The 17,834-nt window shown below is 46.4% G+C and overlaps 1 protein-coding gene across 1 annotated transcript in view; it reads right to left on the bottom strand.

The window, feature by feature from the left end:
• Window positions 1–17,834, bottom strand: part of LOC126536553 (gonadotropin-releasing hormone II receptor-like) — a 180,938-nt gene that overhangs the window by 16,502 nt on the left and 146,602 nt on the right. The window contains exon 3 of the mRNA XM_050183568.3: window positions 9,944–10,177. Coding sequence (XP_050039525.2) covers window positions 9,944–10,177 — 234 coding nt within the window. The remainder of the gene's footprint in view (window positions 1–9,943; window positions 10,178–17,834) is intronic.

Here is a 17,834-nt window from a genome sequence, read left to right as displayed (position 1 = left end):
ACTTGTACCATCGCCGACTTACTGAAAATGTTTGCGCCCGACTTGCCGTCCGGGCACGCTCGTGAGCTCTCCCACGTTCTGTTTTCCTACCACGATATTTTTTGCTTTAACGATCGTCCTTTGGCCCAAACTACAGCTGTTAAACACCGCATTAATACCGGCGATGCCCCTCCTATTAATCGCCGCCCGTATCGTGTGTCACCCGCAGAGCGTCAAGTTACTCATGCAGAAGTTCACAAAATGCTTGCTAAGGACATTATTGAACCGTCATGTAGTCCATGGGCGTCACCTGTTGTACTGGTCAAAAAGGAGGATGGCTCATGGCGCTTTTGCGTGGATTATCGGCACCTTAACAGGGTTACGAAAAAGGACGTGTATCCCCTACCTCGGATTGATGACGCCCTTGACTGCCTCCACGGTCCTCGCTATTTCTCCTCTATTGACCTTCGCTCCGGCTACTGGCAGATTGCCGTGGACGATCTCGACCGTGAGAAGACTGATTTTGTAACACCCGACGGTCTTTATCAATTCAAAGTGATGCCGTTCGGTCTATGTAACGGCCCTGCCACTTTTGAACGAATGATGGACTCTCTTCTTCACGGTTTCAAATGGTCAACGTGTCTATGCTACTTAGACGGCGTTATAGTATTCTCCCCAACGTTCGCTACGCATATGGAGCGCCTCTCAGCAGTCCTGGACGTTTTTCGTCGAGCCGGTCGGCAACTCAACGCATCGAAGTGCCAATTCGGCCATCGCCAGATTACCGTCCTTGGACATCTCGTTGACGCGAACGGAGTGCAACCAGATCCAGGCAAGATCCATGCTGTTACGCACTTCCCTGCTCCGAAATGTGTCAAGGATGTGCACAACTTCATCGGCCTTTGTTCGTATTTCCGCCCTTTCGTGAAAAATTCCGCCACCATAGCACGACCACTGACCGAGCTTTTGAAGAAAGACGCCCCTTTCCAGTGTGGCGATAACGAGGCCTCTGCATTCTCGCATCTTATCGACCTTCTAACAACGCCTCCCGTTCTGGCCCATTTCGATCCTTCTGCGCCTACCGAACTCCGTAGTGATGCCAGCGGTCACGAAATCTGTGCAGTACTGGCACAACACCAGCGCGGCCACGACCGTGTTATTGCTTACGCCAGCAGGCTCCTCTTACCCGCAGAGCGCAACTATTCCATGACTGAGCGTGAGTGTCTGGCCCTAGTTTGGGCGGTTGCGGAATTCCGCCCATACTTATATGGCAGACCCCTTTCCGTTGTCACAGACCATCACGCGTTTTGCTGGTTATGCTCACTGAAAGATCCTACAGGAAGGCTTGGTCGCTGGGCCTTACGCCTCCAAGAATATTTGTATACTGTCACCTATAAATCTGGCCGACTACACAAGGACGCTGACTGTATGTCTCGCTACCCGGTAGGCGAGCCTGACGACACCGACAGTAGTAGCGCCAACGGCATTTTCTCTGTGTCTGCCTTCGCCAAGATCGTCGGTGAGCAGTACCGAGACCTATCACTGCGAGCACTCATCGAGCGTCTTCGCTCTACACCTGCCGACGCATCCGTTCGCCGATATGTCCGCCAGGGCAGCATTCTGTATCGAGGGAACTTCCTCCCTGACGGCTCTGATCTTCTTCCTGTCGTGCCAAAACATATACGATAGACTGTACTCTTTGAAATGCATGACGCACCCACTGCCGGGCATCTTGGGGTAACCCGCACGTACGACTGCGTCCACCGCCGCTTCTATTGACCTGGTCTCGCTCGCTCGGTCCGACACTATGTTGCTGCCTGTGATCCCTGCCAGCGTCGGAAAACACCTCAGGTGCTACCCGCCGGTCATCTCCAGCCAATCACCGTCCCTGTGGAACCGTTCTTTCGTGTTGGATTAGACCTCCTCGGTCCCTTTCCCACGTCATCCTCTGATTCGCAACTGATTACGCCACCCGATACGCCATCACGCGGGCTCACCCTACCAGTTGAGCCACTGACGTCGTGGACTTTCTCTTCCGTGACATTATCTTGCTTCATGGCGCCCCGCGACAGCTGCTTACTGACCATGGTCGAAACTTCCTCTCGAAAGTTATCGCCGACATTGTGCATTCCTGCTCCATTCAACACAAGGTGACTACCTCATACCATCCTCAAACTAATGGCCTGATAGAGCGGTTAAACCGTACTCTTACCGATATGCTGTCCAAGTGCATTTCCAAGGACCACCACGACTGGGACATTGCCCTTCCTAACGTAACATTTGCGTACAATTCTTCCAGGCACGACACCGCCGTATTTTCTCCATTTTATCTACTGTACGGCCGCAAACCTACTTTGCCCCCTGACACGGCACTTCCTCCTGCTGCGATCTCAACAAGCGAGTATGCGCGCGACGCCATCGCCCTCGCCGACCATGCACGCCAGCTTGCCCGTTCTCGACGGACGGCCTCGCAAACCACTCAGCAGCGTCAGTACAACGCCCGCCATCGGGCTGTACAGTTTTCGCCTGGTGCGCTCGTGCTCCTGTGGTCGCCCTCTCGTCCCGTCGGACTTTCAGAGAAGCTCCTTTCGCGATACACAGGGCCCTACCGCATGTTGCGCCAGGTGACGCCTGTGACGTACGAAATTGCTCCTGTGGGTTCAACCTCGTCCTCTCCTTTGGCATCTAGTGATGTCGTGCATGTCAGTAGGCTCAAGGCCTACTACACTGCTTCCGAGTCCGGCCTTTAGTCGCTCCGGGACGGCGCTTTTGCCGCCGGGGGTAGTGCTACGGAACAGTATTTGCGATCACGAAGAGGCCAGCAGTGTGAAGACGACGACGACGATTAGAGGCTAGCGCGGGCTGTTGCCTCTTGGCCTAGCGCGGCGTATTTTCTTGTAGATATACTTGTATATAGCTTTTTATCTGCGTCTTCCTACGTAACAATATGCAGTACAAAAGAAACGAAGAAAAAGGGGAAGGGCATCGGTTTTTAGATTAGTGCCGTTGTAGCGCTGCAATAAGAGAGTTATGAAGGGCCGGAACAGTACTACTTTGATGGGGTAACAGATAATAATAATAATAATAATAATAATAATAATAATAATAATAATAATAATAATAATAATAATAATAATAATAATAATGCCTTTATTTGTGTCATATGTAGGGTACACAACACTGGAGGCCAGCAGTAAAAGCTGTCATAAATGACAGCTTGACAAAGCTGCAGGCCCTCATGCATTTAACAGCAGTATAGCGGCCTTGAAAAAGAAAAGAAACATCAGAAAAAAGGAAACAAGCACAATACACAGTGCAGTACATAATACACCCTGATAAATAAATTACATTTTCCGGAAATAGAAACACAGTTATCGTGATATAAGGCAGAAATCAATCACAGAACAGATACCGTGAATCAATTAAAAAAATTCATACGGAAGTATAGCTCACTAAAGTAACAAAGAAACACAATTCACTACAATTCAAGTCACCATTCAAAATACAATTCAAAAATACAAGTTATAAATAAAATTCACCCATCAGGTGGAAATAACATCCACGTATATACAATAAAAATGGGTAATGAAAACATGATCACTTGGAATAAGAGCAAGGCCTTAATTAAAACAGAAGCAGGTTGAGAACAAATATAATGGAATAGGGATAGAAAGAAGAGAAGCGTAATTGCAGATTGTCAGTGACAGTCAAAGACATGATCATTCGGACATATAATATTTTCGGAGTTATTTAAAGGTATATATTTCCAGCTGTATATTTTCTCTATTCAGTTTATTTAATAATTTCGGCAACTAATTTTACAGTGTTTGAAGACCATATGTTGTGCGGTGTGTTTTTACATTCCAGTATTCATTGTAACGGGTGACATGGCTAGAGGTGTCACTATGCAGGTTCGCTAACTGTTAAGAATGTGCCGCAGTTCTTTATTTCCCGTTTATAAAGCTTACCTATAGTCGGTAATCGTATACCATCATAATAGGCATAACGTTGTATTTTGAAAATATTTCATGTGAGTGAAAACGACTGTGCACATTTTCCACAGTACCAAGAAACATTTTTTGAAATATATGGAGCTCTTGTATATTTCCCTTCGTTGTACACGCCCATACTAATTGACAGTAGTTGATTGACTAAAAAGTTGATTTATTAGTGGTAGTTGATTGACAGTATATGTTGACTAAAAAGATGTCTGAATTAATTCGTTCCAATAAGCTTGCAATGCAATAAACCTCCAGTGCCTGCAAAATAAGAATACTTATACGTAAACGTCAGTTCTAGCAAAAAATAATGTGCTAGAGAGCTAGCCTGATGGAGCCTTGTGGGTCTGATTACTAAGGGTGATAGATACGGTGATGGATCTATCGCAAGTTAGTGATTAAGAAGCAGCGAAAGTAAATAAATTCTGAACAGTTTTCCACGCTTTGTAAGAAAGGACTGGCATTGGCTTTCATTATTTCCTGCAGATTGTCAAATCGTGAGAATCTTCTGCATATAAACCGCGCTTCTTTCCTCTTTCTTCTTTCAAGGCGCTTTATGTTTAGTGGAGTATATGGGTTCTATACTTTACTCGCGTAACGAATTCCTGTCGGATTGACGAATAATCGCGTACTACTTTAACATTGCTTGCGGCGGTTTGAAGTATTAGGAAGCAGAGCTTGCTAACGGTAATTGAGCAAAGAATATTAATGCGTACATTGCAGCGTAAGTATTTCAGCATAAATACCTAAGTATTTGTAATTGTCAACTGCACTGACACACACACACACACACACACACGCGCACACACACACACACACACACACACACACACACACACACACACACACATATATATATATATATATATATTAGTCAGGCCTACTTTACGAAGCGGTGCCCCCGTCTGAGAGTAGTGGCAAGAAACTGCTTACCCTTGGCTAGCTGCACTTTCTCGACCGCGCAAATGCCCACGTGACGTGGACTTGTGCGTTTCCTTTCTCTGATTGCAATCATTTTTCATGTGCTGCTCTTCGGAAGCACTGAGGAGCGATCTCTTGCCGCTGCACATTCACTACTCGTATATGGCCATTAGTGTGCTGGCTCAAGTACGACTGGCTTGTCCCGATTTCGCCACGCCGTCTCTGCACAGTCCAGGAGTTTTCTAACCATGCATCTCCTTTTTTTTTTTGCAATTACTCTTGTCTTGTTCTCCTTACTAGTAGTCGTCACCCTCTTCGTTGGACGTCGTTAGAAGTGCTCTTGAGAAGGGTCGCGACCTTTGCTGAAGGAGTGTTGAGAGGCTCACTCTGATTTCTTACGTGAGACCCTTAGTTACTTTCAATAATTGCCTTCCCTTACTTTCTTTGGCGGTTAGAGTCCTTTGTTCTAAATTCCCTCTACGAAGCTTTCGCATACACCAGTTCATTGTTCGCACCTTGTTTGCGCGTCAATCTATTCTTTTACGTTCATTTAGTACCGAAACCTGCAGTCATAATTACAGCTTAAGCTATAATGGGCTTATTAATAAACCCGTTTCGGTTGTCGATGTTGTCTACCGCTGCCGCCACCGGTGTCTATCGCATATATCGCCAGGAATGAGGAAAAAATGCGCAGTTCCTACCAGGATTGAGCACGAGTCCTCTTGGCGGGAGTCAGCTACTCTACCACTGCGTGACGCCACCGCTTGCTAACTACGGCGGAAACATGACCTATACAGGCGTCCTGGCGCGCGAGGCACTAGGACCTATTGACAATGCGTGCCACGTAGTGTCACACTTATGTGCACACTTTGCATTACAATCTTATCTTACTGCACCGTGTCACACATCATGTAGCAATTGCAACCTTTCGTGTCGCTTGTCACGCGACGTGAGATGCGCGCCGTGTAGCGCCGATATGTGCCAACATTGCTTAGCAGTTGCGTTTTACTCCGCCATATGCCATGACCCTGAAGTGCTTGCTGCCGAAAATCAGGCACGACAGCTTCGCCAAGAAGACACTTATGTGCGTGCAGCAGAAAATGAGGCCCGGCGGCTTCGCCGCTTTGGGAGCAGTTTACGACGGTCTCATAGGGTGCGGCCTCTCCAACTTACGCTGTGGTTGTGCTGCGTGTCTCGCGCAGGCCTGTGGCATTTTTGTGTCCCTATCGTCATAGTGTATTCATTGTCATTGCTTTATTTTTATATTTCTGATCTGTCATATTGTTCGTCATTTGATTCCCTTCTGCCTGTCATCTATTTCTACCTTCTTTTTCCCTGCGTAACGACACTTACGGTGGGAGTTCCCAGCGTGAGCCTCAATTAGGTTTCCCATTTTTAAGTTGTGTAGATGTTTTCAAATCAATTGTTAATACTAATTAGGCACGCCAAATTATTATTAAGAATCAATTAACAAAATGCGAGCAAAACATGATCGCGATCATGTTTTACTCACATTTTCCGTCGCGCTTGCCTGCAGATAACACAAATCCCACACACAACAAAGTGACACCGTTCTTGCACCGTTCCCACAAAGAGAATGAAATCACTGCCTATGCTTCGCTCATAGTCTTTCTTAGTGTCCCTTGATTTCGCGAAGAAAAACGGTCTTTGCAATTATACTCAAGGGAAGTTAAAGAAGAACAGGTGAAACGACTGGCTTAGAATGGTACTCGTACGGTAGAGATCGATGTAATCGATTACCTGCTGCCTTGCTTTTAGTGACGTGCTGCGCAGCATTTTGCAAAATGTTAATTGTCTATGTTTTTGTATTTCTTTGAGTCGAGTGCTCATGCTCAAAGAAATGAAAAAAATAATGACAACCTCTTCTTCACTAATATCCATGCAATATAATATCATATATCTGTATGTGGAGGAAGAAGCCAACCCTTCTCACTTTGGAATGACTCAGCAAAATTGCCGATTAGAGGCACACATCAGGAAGTACAAGCTAAGTATTTAGGAGAGAGCAAGAAATTTATTTAAAGCACATCTTTATTATTCTTATTGATCTAATTCACCTGGGGACGTCCCACCGCAGCGGGGAGTCGTGAGCTCATAACAGCTGTTAGTAGCACTCGGTTAGAGGAATCAACGAGCTTGTCGAGTATGAGGCCTTTCTTTCCGTATTTTTTTAGAGCGAAGCTGTTTACCTTTACCAACCAGCTATTCTTTCGTGGCGGTCCACAGAAAACTAGGCTTTCTACAAATCGACAATTTAGCCCCCTCCCCTCCCCCCCCCCAAAAAAAATGAAACACATGTAGCGCACGCGCACACGGCCGGCACGATCTTATGCCAATGTGTACACTCTGCGTGTTAACAATTGTAGTCACCGCTCTCAAATATCTTTGTTTACCTCTACCAACTAGCAATTATTTCGTGTCAGTCCACAGAAAACTCGGCTTTCTAGAAATCGACGATTTAGCGCAAACGTCGACAATTACTACAGGAACCACCTCCAAAAGTTGGTATAGGTTGCGTTGAGTAGATGCACTGATATCAACAGAGTTTACATTACAAGCGCTCAAGGTGTCTTCGCCTTCTACCACAGAACCGAAAACGAGGACGGGTGCCTGGGAAACCATCACCTAGCCAGCGTTACGAAGGCGTGCCATGTAGCCATGTTGCGGGAACCGCACTCGATTTCGCTTGCCTCTCTCAACGTGAAATCGCTTGGTCTTCATTCCAAAGATATAACGCATGACTTCGTACTCAACGAGGTTCAGGTGGTGTGTCTCTCGGAAACGTGGGCGGACATAGTCGCCGAAGTCACCGCCTACGTTAGAATATCCACCGCGAAACGAAGTGACAACCGCTCTGCCGGAGTCACCGCCTGCGCAAGAAAAGAAGTGTGCGTGACTGCGTACCGGCTTAAGTCTGACCCGGTCGACTGCGGCGATGTGTGTGCCGTGAAAACCCGCGATGGAATCGTCGTCTTCACCGTGTACATCTCGCCGGGCACTTCCAAGGCCCACGTAGAGCGGTTCATGCGAACGCACTTCGCTGTGTTGGCGATAGATAACACTACGCCTTTCGTCATCGTGCTGGACTTTAACGTCACTTCCAAGGCTGACGTAGAGCGGTTCATGCGAACGCACTTCGCGGTGTTGGCGATAGATAACACTACGCCTTTCGTCATCGTGGTGGACTTTAACGTCGACATTTCGAAACAAGAAAACAAGTGGTTCGTAGACTTTGTCTTCGAAGAGTTTGTACTAAAGTGTTACACTGAAAAGAAATTACCAACCACCATACGTGACTCGCGCGTCGACCTAATGTTGGCGGAGAACGTGGCAACTGTGAAAACCGAAAACCTCAGTGTCTACCCCAGTGGTCATAAAGCCGTCGTGAATGTTGTGCAATAAATACTTGTACACTGCATTTTACGGCGACTCATTTCATTCGTTAGACTAGAATAGGTGAAGTGGATGGTAACACCTTCGTTGGCAATCCACCTTCACAGAGTGAATTGGGCCTTCAAAAAAAATTTTTTTTAATCCGAACGACCGGAACGGCTGCTGGCAGGCGAGCCGGTATAAGGTCATCCTTTACGAAAAGTCAACCATCTCATGAAACGGCGTCAAAACTAATACTTCCATTCACACCGCGTGCGATCTCGTAATTGCCACACTTTCCCATGCGTCTTCACAGAAGCTGTTGCATGTTCCTTGTACGTGAACAATTATGTTGCCAGTAGCCATGAGCGACACCGTACCACTAAACAGGGATCCTCGACAATTGCCACACAAACGAACGTTGTCGAACGACTCGCGACCAGGAAACATCACCCGGAGATGACACACAGCATGCACCAGAGCACTGCGCAAATCCGCCATAATCCGCAGGAGTTCGCAAACCGTACAAGCTAAACTGAATGAACTGTTAGTAAATCGCTTCGTGAACTCACGACACACTGGAGCGAAAGGCGCAGGATTTGTAGGTCAGCGACCATGTTGCACGTTTGCTTGGCGCGCGGCGTCCTGTTGGCGAGAGGCGTCCTGCTGCCGAGCCACTTCAGCTAAGGAAGGAGCATTTTGGTCCGGCTCCGTAGCGTCTTGGACAGCCAGTTAGGTTGCGATGCACTCGGCTTCAGGAATGCAAGTGGCAGAGTTCGCAGCGTGCGCCACGAATGCGTGAAGGCATCTTGCTTTGCGTTAGCGTACGTCTCGCCAGACCAAAGCGAAGTTCACCCGTCGACGTCGCTGCCTTTCTGCGCCGCGTATCGCAGCAGTTTTCTTAGTTGGCACGTGCCACCGCAAGTGAAGCAGCAGGCGGCGTGTAAGCACTCCTGATGCATGTTGAAGCAGCACTCCGTAGGCGACGACGCGTCGCCGGTTAATGCGACGCGAAAGACAAACCATGTGCGGAAACTGCACCGTCACCTCAGCAGAAGGCTTACACCGCTTACAGCAGGTTTACACCGCGTTGGAGCCTCCGCTGTGTTGAGACTACCGAAGCACTCACTGTCTGCGCTCGTTAGTATGAAGATGCAGTACTTCGCTTCGCCGCAACTAGATGGCGGTGCCATCCCTGTCAAGAGAGCATATCTTACGCGTTAATCTCGATGTCATATCCGCTACAGGAAGTTGATAGTAGACAGCGGCATAAAATACTTTTGTATTAAAATAAGCATTGTTAGATAGTATGGTCCGGCACACTATTGGGGTAACGTGTTTCAGAGAAAATGATGATGATGATCATGATGATGATGATGAAAAACTTTATTTATCCCTCTTTAAAGGGAAGGGGGCAAAATATTACCTCTATAGCGGCTATAGCACTACGCTAATGAATTAGTCTTCGCCTTTGATGGACCTTCCATAATTAGGCGCCCAATCGCTCGTCTCTCAAGAAAATTTCAAGGCTTTAGGGGCTCACGCATTCTTCACTATAGCGCAACACAAAATGCGAATATCAACTGTCCCGGACCGCAACCTTTGTGAACCTTACAGAGGGTGCTTTTAGCTTTATTCGAACAGACGCTCACCTCGACGAAGATGAAGAGCTGTGGAATGGCGAAGATGAAGGCGAGGGCCCAGGATGTGACCAGCATGGCCTTTGCGCGACGCAGCCCCGATCGCGACTCGAGCGGTCGGCAGATGGCCGCGTACCGGTCGTAGCTCATCGAAGCCAAGATGAAGGTGGTCGAGGCGAGGGTGACCATCTGCACGTACACGACCAGCTTGCAGCCCAAGGCACCCAGAACCCAACTGCCGGATACCTGCAAGATTTGACGTTCATGAGAGGGTTTAGCATAGATAGTGCAAATTGAGAAAATTATAACATAACCGAAATTACCAGAAAGTGCAGTAAGAAACCAACTGAGCCTTGACGGCATGCAGTGACTGAGTAGAATCAGCCAAAGTAGGCCGGTGTGGTGCATAAGCATTGGGAAAGATATTCGCCAGATAAGAGGGTGGTCATAGTGCATTTTGGTGTACACTGATACCAGGTAAACATGAACCTTCGTTTTCTGCCACGCAGGAAATCGTATTATAAAGCGCTGCTTTAAAGGTAAGTAGATACCTAAAAGCAGCCGCAATATCTTGGAACCAAGACAAGGACTGCGAAGGCAGGAATAAAGAATAATATAGCGGGTGTAACACCATGAGATGAACAAAGATCAGAAATTAGGCACCGAACTGGAGTTATCGATATGAAGGTGAAATAATATAGGCAATAGTGGAACCTGAGGCTGGATATGTAGTATATAGAGCAGGCAAGCTCTTGAAATATTGTAATAAAAGAAGAATAAAGATCTGCATAGAGAGTGGATCCCATAAATTACGTCAAGAAATTTACTTCGTAAGCTGATTGTTTTGGCTCCAAAAGATATTGCGAGTGTTTCCCAACGTCGTCGAAGATTTGACAAGCACCACATCACTATATATTGACAAGTCATATGGAGACATATGAATACACATCTATATCGATGGTTCGGTCTCACCTACCGGCTGTTCAGGTGCCGTTGTCATTCCGGTTACGAAAACCACAATGATATTCAAACTGTCAAACATGACAAAATCAACGGTGGCAGAGCTTGCTGCCCTGCGTGCTGCTGTCAAATACCTCCTGCAACAGACACTTCAGAAATAGGTCATCTTTTGCGACTCTAAGGCAGCACTTCAGAGTCTGCATTTCGCCCTGTATCATAGGACTCATGAGCAGCTGACATGAAATAAGAGCAGACCATCATCAGGCTATCGCTAAAGGGAATCAAATTATATTCCGTGTCGACCTGGACATACCGGCTTTGGTGGTAATGAATTCGCCGACGAAGCCGCCCGGTCTGCCCATCTGGAAGCCTTACCAGTTCCCTTATTCGGAACTCATGCTGCAAGAAAGCTTCATATTGTGGCTAAATTTTAGCTATGACGCACAAATACTGGTCTTATCCGAATGTCCCGAAGTGTCATCTTCATAGGCTTGATCCATTCTTAAGGCTACAAGTGCCGTCAAAAGTTCCCGCTAGGAGGCGACGGTATTGTGTCGCCTTTGACTCGGGGTGGAATTTACGAAGGCCTACTCGTCCCGCATTGGAATGGGGGATACGCTCATGAGCGACTATTGTGGAACCATATATTGTGGAACGAAACTGTGACCTGTCTATCTCATCTCTCTCTCTACATCCCCATACACTTTTCCCCAGTGCAGGGCAGCAACTCGGACGTGTATCTCGTTAACCTTCCTGCCTTTCCTCTCTTCGATTTCTTTCTCACTCTCTCTCTCTCTCTCTGCACAACCAGTGCTGCAGAGCCTCTACTGAGTTCAGCCACGTGACCTTAGACGCCACTAAAGCCAAAGTTGAAGCAATGTTCGGTGACATCACCAAGCCCTCACAGTCCCACATTCCCTGTTTTACGCAGCAGGAAGAAAGATGGTACCCGGCGACTTTGCGTTAATAATTGTGATTTGAACATCACAACACCGCAAGACACATTGGCCTACAGATCGCCGAGAAGCTACGATGTTCTGAGCGAGCTCTCCAGCCTATACTAAATACTATGTCTCGATGGGCTTAAAGAGCCGCTACTGGCACATCAAAATCGCCGAAACGCGCTCTGTGAAGAGAGCATACAACACAACGAATAGACTTTACAAGTTCAAGGTGATGCCGCCTGGCTTTTTTCCGTGGCGATAGCTGTACTTGAACGAGTCAAGGACACCATTCTAAGTGTCCTCAAATGGCAGACCTATGTTATCTATCCAAACAATGTGGGTGAATTAGCTTTCACCCTGCGTCGGCTTCTCAGGGCACCACACACCATGTTTACGGCGTGTGATCCCATAAAAACTACATCTGCATGCAGATATGCTGTACTGCGTGTACGCGAAGTGCTTTTTCTTGGCCGCAACGCTATAGACGAAAGAGTGCGCCTGAACTCGCATACAGCAGGGGCCATCGCATTTTTTGCTACGACCACTGATAAGAAAGCTGCCCGCAGGTTTCGGGGCCGTTTCACGCACTAACAGCACTTCTCGAAAGCCCTCTCGACCATCGTCGAGTGTCCCACAATTCACGGGAGACCCAACGTCCCGAAAGCAAAAATGCTGCGGAAGCGTCGTCGCCGTTTAGAGTCTCTGCTAGCATCAATATTCGTAGGAGTTAGCGTTATATTAGTCCGCAAATAGTGGCCCGTGTCAACGATTCACCTATGCATTATCAGGTCTCTGTTCAATGCAGAGTCCCATTAGTCTAAGACAGAAAAGAGTGCCTTGGTGATAACTGGGCAGCAGCAAAGTTTGGTCATTACCTTTATGGACCGTGGACGACCAACATGCCCTACGTCGTGTCGCAACATATCCCGTCATTTAGCATAGTGGATATTCGAGCTGCTATAATCTACCGTTACCGTAGTCTATAACACACGCGCCAATCTGGACGCAAACACTGTTCCATTGACTGCTTTCTCAAAGGTCCCGTATATCAGTCACCGCTAAAACAGTAACACAATACGTTCCTAGGACCAATATTAGCACATGAGTAGTAGACGGACACGGAGTAACGCTCCGCTGAATATGTACAAGCCGAGAGTGCCTAATCGCATGGAATTTCTATGCGTAGGCAGTGAACATTATACCTCGAGAACTTTCTGGTGAAGAGAGAGAGAAGGGAAGAACGAAAGGCAGGGAGGTTAACCAGACTGAGTCCAGTTTGCTACCCTACACGTGGGGAGGGGAATGGGGAGTGAAAGAGAGAGAGAGATAACTTAAGTGCAGTGTGCCTTGAATAGACTGGATGACAGGCCATTTACGGAAGCGAAGATCTTGGGAGCCTGGCCTCACAGTTCATTAGCGCAGAAAGCTGTTCGAGCGCTTTTTCACTACCTGAAGGCAACAGACTTGAGTGCCCGACTATTCCGGTGAAGAACTTTACACAGAACTAAGCGCCTACTTTCTCTAGTCTCATCAGCAACGCACAGAGACATTAGGACAGCATTTCGCGACAAGCAAAGCGCAGGGAATCATGAATTAGCTCCCACACTACGAAGTATATGCAAGGCAGTTGTGTGATGGTGGCCGATGAGTGAGACTACAATTGGCGCCCGATGGCGCAACAAGCAAAGCCGTAGACAAGTGCGTGTTAGGTAGACGGGATGTTGATTCGTTGGGAAATTCGTTTGTTGCTATACTTTGACTTTGATAGATTTGTCAGTCTTCATAGTCAAAAACTCATCACTTCGAAGTCTTCCAGTAATTGAGTAATACGAGACTTCATAGTCGAAAACTCCTTATGCGAAGTCGTCCCTGACAACGGGACCGAATCACAACGACGCCATGCCCGACCACATCGTGCAGGCGATGCTCTGCGCCAACCTGAGCCTAATAAAGCATGCCCTCACTCGACGATTGGAGAGAAGATTGGAAGTGCATAGATAACTGGATGTAAAAACGAGGCGCCATGAATATACTATACAAGTTCTGTCTTCATCGTTTCTCGAGAAAAAATAGAATAGTTGTGACATGATTTCCTATATCCTATAGAATATTCGCAGCATATAAATTCTGGCACTGATGAATCACATCACTTTATTCCAAAGCTCACTGTGGAAATGGATGCAAGTGCGCAAAGCTGGTTTATGCAGCTTGACTAAGCCCGAGCAACTGTGGTGAGTCAAGTTAGAGCACAGCCGCCGTGGTCTTGTGGTAGAGAGCCCACCATGTACCCACCAGCTATACCAAAGTGTCGCGTGCGCTGGGCCTCTCTGAAAATCGTTTAAACTAATACGTTTGAAAAGGAGATTCCGCATTAAATTCCTACCGCTTCGTGTCCGATCGGCCTTGAGGCTCCAGTGGAACTAAGAGACTGACAGTAGTTACAGCATGACATCAATATGAAAGAAATACAAAGAAATGTGGTACAATTAAATGATGTAAATGATACTAAAGAGTGGCAAAGTATTGTCGTGATTACACTATGATGACGCACATAATGATATTGTTGTAATGTTCGTAATAATCTTAGCAAAGTGGGAAAGCATGACGAAATTATAATTGAAATGCAAAGTAATGTAAAAAATCATACATAAATAACAGAGTATTTTACAAATATCGATTTTAGATAGCCGAATATAATGCTTCAAATTTTCTAACCTTTTAACTGAAACAATTATTGAGACCATTGTTTCTTAAGTATTCGTTCAGTTTCGCGCATACTTAGGATACGTCGAAAGGACAGAGAGCAGCTGCATAAATGTTTTGATGCCGTGAAATTTTGCTAATTATAACACTAAAATAAAATAGTTAAAATAAAATAAAATAAATAAAAAAATGAAATAAAATAAAATAAACATAAACATAAAATAAAAATAAAATAAAAATAAAATAAAATAAGCACCTACAGGCGAAAAAGAAATGATATCTTGCGTTTCTCTTGGGACAATGCTTTTTTATATATGCGTACAATTTTCTACTGAGTGCAGCTTTCTTTTTTCTTACAGGTGCTACTTGAGGTCATGCGCACACCTTACTTTGCTTGAATACAGCGTAATCGACGTGCTAGAAGTCACCGAAGCCAAGACAATGTCCACGAAGTACGCGAAGTGGCGAGCAAGCGTTAGATAGGCTTGTCTGTCTAATGTGCCACATCGAACATGAAGCTTTCGATGCTGCACCCCATAAATTAAGTTTGTGATGCAACGCACTTGCTCTGTAAATGCTCTGGAGCGAAATGCGTCCGTGAAAAATTCGCGTGCTTTGACTCCACATATCGACCAATCAATGGCATCACTTCTGATAGCAGATGTGCGATCGTTACGATAACTCGTTCTTGTCTGAGCCTATGTTTGAAGAGGTTCATTGGGACCTTGGCCGGATTCTTGTCGGCGTGATTTTGGGAAAGCTATAAACAAACTCTTGTACAACAGCCATCGAGATTCCAGACTTTGAAGTGTCATTGCTGTTTAAGCGCCCTCACCACCAATTTAATACTCGTTATCAATACCTCTCTCTTTTTCTCTCTATTTTTGGCCCCGTATACCTTGCCCAATGCCAAGTAACAGGCCAGAACTTGAATGCGGGCTGATCTTTGCGCTTTTCTACCATAATAAATGTCTCTCTCTCTCTCATCAATGTCTTACACCATGTAGTCTGGCCCGGATTCGGTATTGTAGAAGATGACATTCAAAGGAGGCCGTTTGGTCACTATGTGCAAAACGTCGTACACATCAATGTATGACAGACTGAACCATTATCTCCATGAATTTCCCCAATGCATTTAAGAGAACATTCTGATTTTCGAGACATTCAACAAGCGTTGTGTGGTCTTAAACACCAAGGTTAGGGCAGGGCTTGCTTCTCTTCACGGTACTTTATCCAAAGAAGGATACACTTACCTCAGTAAGTTTTTTCGTAAACAGGAACTCACAATTCTCTTTAATGATTTTCTGAGCTTATGCGGTGGCTTTCCTTGGACATGTAATCAAATAGAAAATAAAAAGAAGCATTAGTTGGAAGGAAATAAGTTAATGCAACCACCATGTTTTCCTATCTAGCTGACGTCACACCATTCGTTTCCTTAATAAAGTGTGTGAGGATGAGAAAAAAATAAACAAGACGGAAACAAGGAAGAAACCGCTGGTCCCAGCACAATAGATAAAAAAAATGGTTAGCTGACAACCCACAAGAGTTTGCTGCACGAAGTGAAACAAACAGAACATAATGAGTAAAAAAAAAAAAAACAGCTGAACCCATCTCCCATTGAATGTCGATCTTAGTGGGATTAGGATTGAGGCAATGCGTCGACAATCCATATTGCAACCGGGCTGCTCTCTCGAGATTCCGTCCGGACACGCTGCGCCATATATCGCCGCCGCAGCCAAGTCTCCGAGTAGGGCATGTGTGAATATATCTTCAAAGAAGATTGTATAAATATATGTATCGCAGGTTTGGTGTTCTGTCCAGCATGAAATGACAATGTAGGATTTTATTTGCCAACAACCAGCGGCAAATATCTAACGGCTCATACTCAGTTAACAATATTTGTGCCAGAGGTTCGTTGAAAAGCTGCACCTATTCATTTACACCTTAGTGATCCATGCTGGCGTAAACAACATTAATTGAAGAGAGGCACTACCGTGCCTCTCTGTACCGACGTGGGAGCGGCCCGCATCAGTCCCAGACTGATCCCTCAAGACCTAAATAAAGTTCTTCGTACCATACTACCGTGTGGACATACCCAGTGGCACATACCCAGCAGTGACCCATGATGTTGTAAAGAGGTACAAAGCTCCACATACTCAGTGGCCCAAACTGACATCAAAGAGCTTAATTAAAGTGTGGCCTATACCTAGCTTCATACACTCAGTGGCCCAAGTTGGGATGAAAGGGGTCTATTGAATAGTGGCACATAAACACTGGCACCTACCAAGTAGCACAGGCTGCCGTAAAACAGGTTAACTTACGCCACTGAAGGCCTCAAAGAGCTTCATTACCGACCGACACTTAGTGGCAAGTACCGAGTAGTCCAGCTTGGCATCCAAGAGGTTTAGCTGAACATACCGAGTGCCACGTATCCTATGACTCGAGTTGGCCGAAGTAAGAGTTCGATGCTACGATCGATCGATTGATTCGTTGAAATTCACCCCCACCATTGGCGTCCAAGACACACCGTCAGAGATGGTCTGCACAGGTGGCTTAATGGGTGACTTAGGCTCGAAGGACAAGGACGCTGCAGTAACGAACGATCAAAAACTTGCATTTACAGATGAAATTACAAAGTTAAGTTACAAGATTGCATAGTTTCAACAGTACCTCGGTTACGAATAGTTACACTGCTTTGGACCACATAGGGCGACCCTATTTCGGCAGAGCCGATGGTGCTTAGCACCGAAGCCAGGTCCAAAACTCCCGATCGGAGCGCTGCGGCCGCGTTTTCTAGGCGTAACGCTCCACCCAAAATCGTTGCTGGTGAATTACCGCCGGTTTCCGACCCAACTGGACAATCCGATCACCAATCACTGCGTTCAGCAGAACTTGCGTGCGTTATTGGCCAGTCGAACAACCATCAATCAAAGAACGTCGTTTTTAGTACAGATCACAGTGTAGAATCCTCACCCAAAATACACAATATATAACAACAAAGGGGTGAGGGTCACGCCAGCTGTACACGTCGCAAGTTCCGAGAAGCGGCACGCGAGCACAGCTGGCATAACAAGCGCTGACCAACAAAACACATGCGCGACACCTAAAAGCCAGGAAACGTCGCGCGATCCCCGCTGCCCGCGTCCAGACCCGAACCACGCATACTCCGAGGTCACCCACCAGAGCACCGCGGAAGTCCGACGCGCACGACTATTAGGGCGTTTGACGCCCATTCGGGGAACCGCAAGTTGTGAATGAGTTCACACCCGCCAGCCGGCCGCGCGCAAGGAAAGCGC

The sequence above is a fragment of the Dermacentor andersoni genome, chromosome 4, assembly GCF_023375885.2.
Source record: "Dermacentor andersoni chromosome 4, qqDerAnde1_hic_scaffold, whole genome shotgun sequence".
In the NCBI taxonomy this organism is placed as follows: Eukaryota; Metazoa; Arthropoda; class Arachnida; order Ixodida; family Ixodidae; genus Dermacentor; species Dermacentor andersoni.
This window is presented reverse-complemented; position numbering and strand designations above follow the sequence as displayed.